Source organism: Pithys albifrons, chromosome 4 (assembly GCF_047495875.1).
Source record: "Pithys albifrons albifrons isolate INPA30051 chromosome 4, PitAlb_v1, whole genome shotgun sequence".
Lineage (NCBI taxonomy): Eukaryota > Metazoa > Chordata > Aves > Passeriformes > Thamnophilidae > Pithys > Pithys albifrons.
In genome coordinates this window covers 8,283,583-8,296,122 of record NC_092461.1, presented here as the reverse complement: position 1 = coordinate 8,296,122, position 12,540 = coordinate 8,283,583, and the positions used below count along the sequence as shown (strand labels likewise).

Below are 12,540 nucleotides of genomic sequence, written 5' to 3'. Positions count from 1 at the left end.
ATTTGGATTAATCAAATTCAAACATATAATTACTACCTACATGTTATGCAGCTGACTTGAAATGTCTAGAGTAGCTCTGTGTCTAATCATCTGTGTGGTGTGTGTCCATTAATGTTATCTTTCTGCTTTGATTGACAGGGTATTGTCTTTGCAGGGTAAGAACAGTTTAGGTATTATAGCTAGTAATTTTAAATACAGTCATCCATAGAGGTTAAGAAAAAACAGGACCATGGAAACAAGCTCTCAAGGATAAAGTAAGCTGCTTCATGTATCATCCCTGTATCTAAGAGCATATCAGTCACTTCAGAATAGTGTTCCAATGCAGGTATGTGTCCCATAGTAGGTGCAAGTTGTATTATTTCAGATTAAGAATTAAGACAATGCCTCAGAGTAGTCATGAAGCAGTGGCTGATGTGCTCTCAACTCGCTGTCTAGCTTTCCAAGTGGATGCTCCTTTTGAAGAATTATCTTTGTGCTACACTTACAGAGCAAAGCTGGGTGAGAAGGATAAGCACTATCATTGCTTCATATTTTGTCCTTAAATTGATAGGCCTTCTCATGTATGCCCAATGAAAAAAAGAGACATGCTAAATTAGGCATTCTAAAAGTAGGCATGCTAAGTTAAGTTTGCTTTTTGAAAACTTGTGTTCTGATCCTTTAGCACTAGATAACAAGGAGAGGCATTGGAATGAGAAATGTACTCTGAGAGAGACACTCCCTGACAAAGGAGTGCCAGTAAAAATATGTGAGTGGTAGGTAGTTTAGTCTTGGGTGAATGTTTTCTCTTCATGCAATGCCTAGGATTAATTTCTGTGGCAAATCAACAGTTAATGCAACTCTGTAAAAGCAAAAGTTGTGTGATCGTGACTGATAAAAGGCTCAAACTTCCCTTTCATGCAGGTTCTAGCATGGCATTGTCTAGGGAGTGTTTTTTGTCTCAAGCAAGAGATGATCTGATTTGAAAAAGTGTGAAACAGCAGAAGTTGTCACAGTCAATAGTGAAAATTATGTCCTCAGGCCTGTACCTGCTCCTATACTGCCTGCTCATACAGTTTCTTTTAAATCAGTAATTGTTTTAGAGATGTGAACTAATTACTAGAGGAATTTATCAAAAGGATGCAGTTATGGCAGCTTATAGCTACTGTGAGGCTGTCATATTTTATGAATTTATATTTTTCAGGTAAGTTAACTTTTTTGCTTGCATTTCAAAAATAGTAAAGAATCAAAAAGAAGGAAGATAAGTTTTGCAATTGGAATTTTCAGATAGCAAGTACTGCAAATGTACAAAAAGTTATCTATAATTGAATTTGGGCCAAACTTAATCTGCAAGCTATGAAACTAGCTTTAATTTCATGACACATAATTCAATTTTGATTTCCATACCACATTTTAAATGCATGCAGCATTTAAAAGCTGCTTTTATTTCTGCCATTAGCTTTCACAGATCCAGAAAGTTAACAGTGTGGCAGTAAGAGAATAGCATGTTCAATACTCCTTAATTCTGAAGTGTTCTGGTAAAGGCATGGGTCTAGTAATGGAATTTTTAGTGGATTCATAGGTAGAATAATAAACCACATTTTCCTGTCTATTTCCAAGACATTTCCGTACAGATATCAGACTTGCTTATATTTAAGTCCATGTGAGAACAAGTTATCAGGCCTCACAATGTTGTTAGATCATAAGTTTTGGTCTCTAATTTTCATAAAGCCTGCCCTCCTAACACTGTGTTTTAACTGCCTTAAATTTCCATCTTGAATTTGTCCATTTTCTTTGATTTTTGCCACTGTATTGTGTAAACTAGCTTGAGGAAGTAAATTCTAGAGAAATAAACCACAAAAAGGCTATTAAAGACAATACTACATTTACTTCTGTTATTACCAAACCAAAGCCAGGTTTACCATGCCAAAGCAAAAATATCTGGAAATCTCAGGGGGAAGAGAGGGAATGACAAACCAAACTAAACTTAGCACTACTGACTAATGTCCAAAGGAAACCTTTTTTTTTTCTTTCAGGTTTTCATAGTATAATGTATTAAGAGCTCTGTTCATGGCATGCTGTCATTTGTATATTACTTTGCCCATTATTTACAGCTATGCTCTTCTTTTGAGTCCACTCAGAAGAGTTTTTATCCTGCATGGGGGTACTGTCCTCATCAATAACTTTTTTATGTTTTGTTCAAATTACAGAGAATTGTTAATCTTTTGACAAAGGAAACCAAAGGCATTTTTATTCATGCATTGGTTATGAATTCTGCTGGCTTGTTACCACATGTTCTTTGTTCCTCAATTACTGTGCTTTGGTGCCAGATTCTAGACAATTACCATATCAGATCTTCAGAAATACAGTGTTGAGTCGGTCTTTCACTTTTTGTATTATTTTCCCCTTCCTATTTTCTACATCTGAGTAAAAGGATGTGATTTATTTCAGGTACTTTTTTCTTTAATGACACTTCTGTGGAAATGGATAAGCTTCTCAGATACACAAAGTGCATTTCTAGCCATCTTTTAATCAGAAAATGAGAGAAAACTTGCATCTCTCTTGCTTTGAGCTGAGTTAGGCTGAGAAAGTTTTGAGAATACCATTCTTGGTGCCTATCTCAAAATATGTTTTAAAAATATCGAATGAGTAAATCAAGAATGAAATGTGCAAGTCAAAAGCTTCATGGTCCTGGTGAGGTGGTTTAATTTGTTAGATTTATGGTTGCCATAAGTCTTAAAAAACTTCATATCCTTGCTTGGATTAAATAAAATCGTTTTCAACACAAGTAGCCATGAATTAATTGCAGTTTATTTTACTACAATGCCTTATGTAATGTAATAAGCCACCATGTATTATGGCTTATTTGCCAGATGGAACTTTGCATATGTTGTGGTGTATTTAGTCCCAGCTTAGAGATTGTGATCTCTGAACTTGGTCTCTTCACTATTATTAGTAACTCACTGCAGCTGTGAAGTTTGAAAGCCTTTAAATATTGGAAAACTTGGATGTGGGGAATCTTGAGCCCTTATTGGCAAAAGTGATACGAAGTACAGTTAATTTTGTGGCTTTTGCCAAAGCATCTAGACCTAGCCTTTCCTCATCTTTATTTATTGTATGCTTCTTACAGTAAAGACCCTCAAAAATGAGGAACAGACTCTCCTAGGTTTCCAACTTGTGTAGTTTGTGTTGGGCAAATCCAGTGTAACTGGCAATTCAAGAATAAATCCCATCCATCCTTTCCTTCAAGCCTTGAAATACCTAAAGTTTTCTCCTTGCTCATCTTACTGCAGCCAGTGATGAGTGGAGGGTATGAAGTTGCATTTGAACATAACCTGAAGTTTGGCTACAGTGAGAACAGGATGGTTTTCCACCTGCTCTTGGCCATGTGCTTTTTTCTCTTTTTTTATACTGCAGAGCTGCAACTGGGGCAAGGTTTAGACAAGCTCACTGACCAGTAAAGAAACATTTCTTCCTTAGTGAGTTAGTCTTCCACCAGGTCATCTCCCTGCAGCTGCCCTGCAGCTGTGGGATTGCTCCATCCAGCAAAAGCAGGCACGTGGATGCAGGAGAACAGGGGCTATCCCAAACAGTATCATCCTGCTGTTAGATGGTTTTAGTACTCTTTAGAGGAAAAAGTAACTTGAATATCTCTAGATTCCTTCCAACCAGATTAGATCTACAGATGTTTTCCTTGACTGCATGTAGTTTTGCTTTTCTAAGCTTTTAACTCAAAGATTTTTTGTCTGGACCCCATGGAAGGAACATACATTTAGCTTTTTAAAAATCATTTGATGTGAATGAAGTAAGCTTAGACTTTCTGCTAAAGCATTTTTCATAACATCTTTTTCTGTGAAAACTTAAGACTTTTTTTTTTGTAACAGCTTTGGAATACAATGAATGTACTTACTGCTAAATCGGATTATAATGTACAAAAATAGCTACAGTAGACAAAGTAGCACAGTAAATGTGGAGAAGGAAATACAAATTTATTGTGTGTACACAGAGTAATTTAAGTAGGTCTAGACTTTTACAGTTTGTTCTAAATTAGAGTTATTTTTTCCCCTCTGTTGGCTTTAAGAACAAAATTAATGAGTTGCTCTTGCATTTTCAAGAAAGCAAGTCTTCCTGAAATTCTTCATGTAGGATCAAGGGATGCAAGAGTCAAGTTTAGACGTTTGAGAATAATGTAATTTTCTCTGTCTTATTTTTTTTAATCACACACTCCCATTTCTGACCTCTCCTCCACAAATGAAAGTTCTTCTTTGAAAGAGGCTGGAGAGACTCTCAAGGTCTGTCCTGTTTCAGAATAGCCACCCTGGCTCCCTTCTTGCAGTAGGACTGAGGCCACAGGGCTGCCTTCACTGAAGGCAGTTTCTGTTCTGGTCCACATGTTAATTTGTGTCTACATAGCGTGGGCAAGTAGGGATGGAAAATTTATCTAAAACAATAGGAGCTGATGGCTATTTGATAGAGCAAATTTTACATATGTTAACAGATTAAAAATTTTAAAGGAAATTTGTATTTTGAAATAATTATTTTTATATATTCAATATATACAGCAATGCTACCTTAAAAAAAAAAGAAAATGTAATACTGTTTTGTGCCTGTTGTATTAAACAAGGAAGAATGGGGAAGTAAGACTGTGTGAGAGAGGGGAAGCACAAGAAAGGACTACCTACACTGCATTCACTATTCATATTTTCAGAGTAGTATAATGTCCTCAGGCTGTGCTGTTAAATCTCTCACTTCCTGAAAAACAAATCATAATAAAAGAACAAATTAATGCTGGTACTACCCATTGCCACATCCATTGGCCATACCACATAGAAATAAGAATCAGGGATTTTGTCATTTTAGGACAGAAGAAAAGTAGCATCTTTTAAAAAATGCATCCCCTTTCCCTCTGGTTTCATGTTGTTTTGAGAAAAAGTATCAGTGTTTCTGTGTAATGGTTAATGCTCCAAGAAACCCTTGTGTTTTGAGAGTGCCTTTTTATAGATGTAAACAAGAGATGGAGGAATGTTCTAGCACTTGATTTTGGGATCATGCAAATTTCCCATGACTCTCTTTCTTCCCTTTAATTATTGGTAATTTCTTTTTGGCGAGATCAGTAATTTACAAAGCAAAAGTATTTTGTGCTTAAATGATACTTACTTTTCAAAATACTAATTTGAATTAATACCTGTACTACAAGATAGATAATTTAGATTATAATCACTAATAGATTATTCTGTCCACATGTTTTTCCTTAAGCTTTACTGTCTTGTTCAAGAAGGTACAGGAATTCTGTGTCAAAGTAATGGTTAAAATTCTGCAATGTCTGGCTCTAAGCCCTGTCCTCCACCAGAATCTGCTGCTGTGAAGCATGTTTGTATTTTTTCATGTCTAAAAAGAAAAATAACAGGTTATTTTTAATTTTAAAAATGTTTAAAAGTGTCTCTTCAATGTAATGTATTCCCACCTATTAAAATGTTTTGCATTTTAACTGGACACTTTATTTCAGCAATCCATCAAAAACTGGAAGCGGATGGAACGGAAAAAGTAGAAGGATCCATGACGCAAAAACTGGAGAATGTACTGAACAGTAAGTTTTGTCCTTCCAGAAGCAACTATTTATGGACTTTGGACTTTCTAACAAGCTTTGATATATTCCTAGGAATATGGTAGAAAGTAGAGAACCCTACAGCCTCTTGTGCCCTTCCCTGTTTGGTGGTAGTGATTTTACACCTTTTGAAATAAGTCGTGGCAAAAGCTTCTGCTTTCGGCAATGTTTGTGGTAACAGAATAAATATCAAAATAAAGATGTTCTAAAGCATTTGCCTTAAATCAATTTTGGTGGCAGCTCAATTTTGAGTGGACACAGAAGACAGAGCAATTATATGGATAGAACTGTAGAAGGATGAGCAGAGCTAAATACAGGATTGTAAGACTTGGAGTAAAAGCAGAGAAAACCCCAAATATAAGTTGTTTGCAGTAACAACGTCTATTAACAGGTTCGTTTCCACTTAATGTGCTGGCATTTAGACTGTTTGACATGAGCATTCTTTCTAGAAACCTTGAAAAGCTGTCAGTACTTTTCTGGTTTTCTGCGTTAGCTGTAAGGTTGCATTGAGAGAGGTGCCTTAAATGTGCTGCAGTTCGGTCGGTATGTGTTTCATGAGATCAAAAAAGTTACTTTTTTTTTCACTCTGGGACTTCTGCCAAGATAATTTTACTTTGTTTCATTGTGATTTTTTTCACAGAGGAAGGGATGTTTCCCTTAGTGCTGTATCAATAAGCAGGAATGACATGCAGATAGCTGACTCAGTGTTGGAAAGTCTGAGTGTGTTTTATGAAATCAAGAAAGTGACATGGAAGTTCACTGTTTTTCTTGTCTTGTATGAAGAAAGCAGTGACTGTATGTGTGTTTGTATGGGGAGAGCACAAAGAAAGCAGAGGGGTTTGTGAACAGCTCTAGCTCATTTTGGTAGAGATTCATTAGTACTCCAAATAAAGGTGTAGTTTGAAGATGTTACTCCCTCCTCTTGTTGTCTGGAAGGAAAAACCCACTGAAAAATTTAAAAATCACCAAAAAACCCCCACAAACACACACACACACACACACACATATTGTTTGAAGATTCTAGCATGTCTGTATGTGCAGAGTATTTGGTACATCTAAGGTAGAAGGAAAAAGCATTTGCTGAAATTTTCCAGTGCAATTCTCAGTGCCCTGTGTTTATGCCATGTCATACCCCAAGCACAGATTCCTTGGGGAGCGCTTTCCCTTCTGCAAAATTGTGTGAAAGGTTTTAGATAAAAAAGCAAAAATATTGGTGTATGATATTTTCCTATATACCCACTAATATTTGACAAATTTACGTATAATATATAATCATTATTTCATTTGATAAATGGTGGCTGAACTCTATGTAGACAATTAAGATTGTCTTTTTCAAGTTGGATCAGTAGAGGAACTTGTGCCAGACACTTCAGAGTGGTTTTAAGTTTGGCTCTGCTATTGAAAGAATTGGCTGCTTTTCCTCATGATACTTTGCAAGTCATGATGAGTGGGAGGCAGGGAAGTAGGAATACAAGGATTTAAAAAGAGTAAATAATATTATGCAAAGTAGTTTGGGATCAAAGCTTTGTTTCTTGTCTGACCACTGAAAAGCTTCCATAATCCATGAGTAACAGGGCCTGCTTTCAAAAACGATTCAATTCTTTAGCTGAATTTTACATTTTATGGACTATAGGTGCCTGTTTTGAGAGAAAATTGGTGTTGTGAGCTTGGTTGCAAACTCCTAAAAATAAGGATATTTTCCACAGCATCTGAATGTATGTTAAAATGTGCCAAATTACTGAACTGAAATAGCAAGGGGTAGTAGAAGCACAATTTGGTGTTATTGGTGGAATTATAAATGTTTGGAGTTTTTTGCAAAATTTAATTGCTAAGCAAGCTGTTAAATATGTATTATTTAAAACACAGGTAATGAATTCGAAGAAGAATTGCACATTAAAGGAAGTCAAAATTTTATTATGTGATGTTTTTGTCAGACTTTATGACAGACAGCAGTTGAATAGCTAGAGATTTATTTTGAAGTAAAGAAATTCACACACTGTAGGTGAATCATCTATTTTGAAAACATAGTCAATATGAGACCTGAAACGTTACTCATGGGTTGCTTAGGCTTAGACTGTTCATCAGTAATCAAGACATAAAGATTTTTAATGTTGAAAGGATTGTGAAAGAAAAATTTACCATATTTTAATTCTAAAAAGATAGACCTGCATGAATTATTGAATTTCATTAAGACATTAATAAGTAATTTGATATATTTCAATTTCTTTGCAAAACTGAAAAAGTACTCTTAGGAAAAAAAGTAAAATGATTTACCTGAATTGAGGGTTTGTACAGCAAATTAATTCAAAAAGAGATGAAGACAGAAGTCACTGTGCTCTTCCTGCAGTTGGCAATTACCTATTAAAAAGGTTTGCATTGAATAAAAAAAAAAACAAAACAAAAAACAAACCCAAAACAAGCAAGTTTTTGACTATAACTTCAGTTCCCAGGTACAGTGCGTTGCTTCTGGGCTGTTACAAGAAACATATGAATTCAAACACAGCAAATGTTAACTTACTAGAAGAATTTACAGAGCAAGCATTTTTTATAACCTTGAGAAAAATCACACTTTATCAGAGGTCTGTATTTAAATGTCCAGTTAGCTGTTTTCATTGTGCATTTCTCCTTAATGGATTAAAGTATTCTGTGCTGAATTGTATGTGGTAGAAATAGCTGTCCTGACAAAACTTTTTTTACATCAAGGCTTCAAAATTTCAACAAAGTTTAAACATTATTTAGATATAACAATTATTTTACAAAGACTACTTTTAACATGAGCAGGCCACCCACAGTGTTGACTAGAGAAAATGGCATGCAAGCCACCCAGTGAGACTGATGTAATTTTTTTCATCTTTGCTTAAAGTATAGTCAGTAGACCAGATAATGTAGAAACTTCTACACGCAACGATCAAAAAGGCTAAAACAGTTCCATTTTTTTCCTTTTTTTTTTTTTTTGGTTAATTAAAAGTAGGTCACAAGTTGAAAAATGCAAATATTTGCACGCCATGTAAACCTTTTCTACTGTAAACGAAATTTTATTTTTCTGTGTTAAAAAATAATCTTCATTAGGAAATAAAATGGTTTTTAGTTTGGATAGAAAAGGTTTTAGGGCTATATTTAATGTATTTATTGAAGAGTATACACAGGTAATATAGAGACTTAAATGCATGAAATTGTTGACCAAGGCTTGATCCTGTGTATGATGAAGACTTTTAATGTGGTGTGAAGACAATTTCTATTCATTCTGTTGCAGTGACCAGCTAGTTAGACTTGTTTCAGTCATGACATTGTCTTTGTCTTAATCGTTGCTACTTTTTAGTGACTTGCTTAAATATTGCTGATAATTTTTAAGACTAGGTTTGAAAACACAGAAAAATTCTTTGCAAAACCTAGCTTTTAAAGCTGTGATATTATTTATCATAATGAAATTACACTTTTTTAAAAATAAAACTTTCTATGACTTCTTCCATATCCTGAGATGCATAATTTGGTTGTAAAATGTGCATCTGGAGCCAAAGCAAACTATAAAATATCTGCAGCAAAGCTAAGCATTTGAAATAGGAAAGAGTGATTGTTTTTAATTGCACAGGGGTCTTACCACATTAAAATGCTAAGTGGTTCACTTTGAAATAGTATTTCAGCAGTTGTAAAATGCTAACACAGTTAAAAAGAGTATGAAAATCAGCAATAATTACTCATTTGCTCTAAAGAAACTTGAGTAACTCATTAAAATGAAGAAAATCTGTTCGTGAGTTCAACTGATTGCTTATTCTACTTTTTCTTATTGTCATCCTTTTTGAAACAGGAGCCAGTACCACAGCAGACACCTTATTTCAAGAAGTGCTGGGTCGCAAGGACAAAGCTGATTCAACGAGAAATGCGCTCAATGTTCTTCAGCGTTTTAAATTTCTTTTCAATCTTCCCTTAAATATTGAAAGGAATATCCAGAAGGTATAATCCTTTAAAAATAATTTTCTATTTGCTGAAGGGGCTCTGTTGAATTCAGACTTTCTCTGGACACATATAAATGCTTATTTTTATTTTTAAGGGCGATTATGATGTGGTTATTAATGACTATGAAAAAGCCAAGTCCCTCTTTGGAAAGACAGAGGTTCAAGTATTCAAAAAATGTAAGCTATGGGTTCTGTTATTTAAAGGGATTGGGCTTTATGTGGGCTTGACAATGGATTTTCATCCATACAAATTATGGATTTATAAGAACCAGTTACTCTACGCAATATTTCTGGCAAATTTTCTGAGTTAGGTGTATCCTACAGAACACGAAATCACAGCCCATTTTATTTATTTTTTCAGGGTTGGTATTGCTGGACATAAAAAAAGGTTACAGTAATTTCAAATAAAACTTTGGGTATCTGGCATACTGCTGAAAGACTTGAAAGTCTAATTTTCTGTTTTTGTAGAACTGTCATGTACAAAATTTTCACATGTGGCTTGTTATAAAATTAGTTATATTGATTTCCACATTAACTCCAGAAGTGTCTGATATTCTAGGAAAATAACATAATTTTCAGTTCATAGCACTGCTGAATAAAACATTGGATTTATTTCTGCTCCCTACTCCTAGATTATGCAGAAGTTGAAACCAGAATTGAAGCTTTACGAGAACTTTTGCTGGATAAGCTGCTTGAAACTCCATCAACGTTACATGATCAGAAACGTTATATAAGGTAATCATTTGACTAGTGCCTTCATCAGACATATGGTGTTATGTGTGTATTTAAATGGTTCCTAAATAGAGTAGTGACTAGTTTTACTGTGTTTTAAATACTGATTTTAAAGCTGTAAGTAGAATATTTTGAGATTTTATGATTATATAAATAATGACAATGGAATGGTACTTGATTGTTGAATGACTGAAAAGTAGTTCTTGAATAAGAATAATTTAATGAAACATAATTGAGATTTTAATTTAATTTTTTTCTTAATCTTTAAGGCATGTTTAGGTTCTGTTGCTTTCTCTCAACTGTCATATTGCAAGCTGTGTTTGAAATGATTCCTCACAGTTTGCTTACCTCAAAATAGATTCCTTATTAACTTGTCTTACACTTTAGCTTGACTGGTGTTGCAATGGAATCATCACGAGTCAGATAACAGGGAAGTTTTAATCCAGAATGTCATTTGAATTTGATGTTGGCTCTTTTACTGCTCAGGCTAAATAATGTAATTATGATATATTTCATGGACATGAATTGGTTCCCAAGTTTCATTGACATTTCTAGATTTTCTCTTTTCACAAATCTGATATTGAAGTGTGTTGTAGGGATACAGACACAAGTTGGATGAACCTTCTGTGCTGGTAGAGTCGAACCTTACAGTGCTTGGTGCCAAACTTTAGAGTGCTCTGAAATATTTTACAGTTTTATTTAGAAACCTTTTGAGGTCTGCATGCTACTAGGGCTCCTAGTGTGTCTTGACAGTCTCACTGCTTCTTTCAGTTATCTTAAAAGATGTGGACCAAATGTGCTGTGTGGGCAGCATATGTAAAATTCTGACACTTGCATGAGGTTTTCCATGTTTTGTGTGTGCACCAGGTCCGGTCACACAGGACCAAATGCTTTGGTGGTATCTTAGGTCCCCTTATGTTTTGTGAGTTTGAGTGCAGTGACCCACATTCATTTATGCAGAGTGCTTCTCATTCTGTTGCATTCTGTATAAATATTGCCTATTTATTGCAATTGTGTTTAAGATGAATAGCATAGCATTCTGTGTCTGTGAAGAAGTCACTGCTGTTTTCTTTATCTGTTTTGAAAAACAGCAGCTTTATCTAAGCCAGGTCTTTTTACCTTTTCTAAGAATTTTTTGAAAGAATTATAGTTGTACATGTGTTTGATTCTGGTTTGTTTAGGGCTTGTTTTGTTTTGTGTTTTGTTTGGTTTTGTTTGGTTTTTGTTTGGTTGGTTTTGTTTCTTGCTTGGGTTTTTGGGACATTTCTCTTTAGAGTTGGTTGGTTTTCTGTTTTTTGCTAGCCCCTTACCTTGAAGTATTGAATCTTTAAAAAATCCCAGCCTACATTAAAGCAGACTGTGTTAATGTAACTACCAAATGTATTCCACATGTGGAAGAGTTTAATGAAGGAGAGCAGGGAGTGGATGAATGTGAAATTATTTAGATCTTATGAATTAACAGAATCCCATCCTAAAAAATTATGAAATTAATTTCACTACTCCAGATATGCTACAGTGGCTATACTATTATGAATTTTCTGGAGGCAAGGTGTGAAGCAGGTTTTCTTCAGAGCACTTCAGCTAAACAGAGAAATGAACAAAATCCCAATTCTAAAATTGTTCTTTTTTCTCCTTGATACATTTTTTTTTATGTCTCTGAAGTCTAAGGCTGAGCAAGACCTAAAATACTGTGGTTTTCTCCCTCAGATACTCAATGTTTATAATTAGGCTTCAATTCATGTTTTCCTCTCATTATCTTATGGTATTTACATTGTTAATTATTTTATACTGTTCAGGAATAGTTTACCATAGCACTAATAACCAAGTAGATATATTTCTTTCAAGACCAGTGCTAATTTTTAATTTTATTTCTTGCCTGAGAATTGACTAAAATCCTTCTTAACACTGAAGAAGGGCTTGAGTTCATAATTTATAAATGTCACCCTGTCAGAATGGTTAGTTGTCTAATTTTCTCATCCATCCAAACAATCCTACTTTGACAGTTTATTTTATCTTCGAGCACTGCAGATGGTTTTCAAAGAAGACAGAATTTTGCAGCACAGTTGTAATTAACATTAGGTATTATTGTAGCCATACAGCTTTTGTGAGGGAGTTGAACATCCCCTGCACTGCTTGAGGTCACACATCAGTGTGCTTCACCTTAAGCATCTTGAATTTTTTTAACCTGTCCTATGCCTCATTAATGCAGAATATAATGGAGTGCCTTAAATAGTAAATGAGCTACCACTTTCTGGAAATGCTCTTTTGAAAGTG

At 34.7% G+C, this 12,540-nt stretch overlaps 1 protein-coding gene across 3 annotated transcripts in view; it reads left to right on the top strand.

Moving 5' to 3' along the window:
• EXOC2 (exocyst complex component 2) overlaps window positions 1-12,540 on the top strand; it is a 126,267-nt gene that overhangs the window by 40,752 nt on the left and 72,975 nt on the right. For all 3 annotated transcript variants that reach the window (XM_071553342.1, XM_071553344.1, XM_071553343.1), the window contains 4 exons: window positions 5,483-5,563; window positions 9,387-9,532; window positions 9,630-9,711; window positions 10,167-10,269. In XM_071553342.1, coding sequence (XP_071409443.1) covers window positions 5,483-5,563; window positions 9,387-9,532; window positions 9,630-9,711; window positions 10,167-10,269 — 412 coding nt within the window. The remainder of the gene's footprint in view (window positions 1-5,482; window positions 5,564-9,386; window positions 9,533-9,629; window positions 9,712-10,166; window positions 10,270-12,540) is intronic.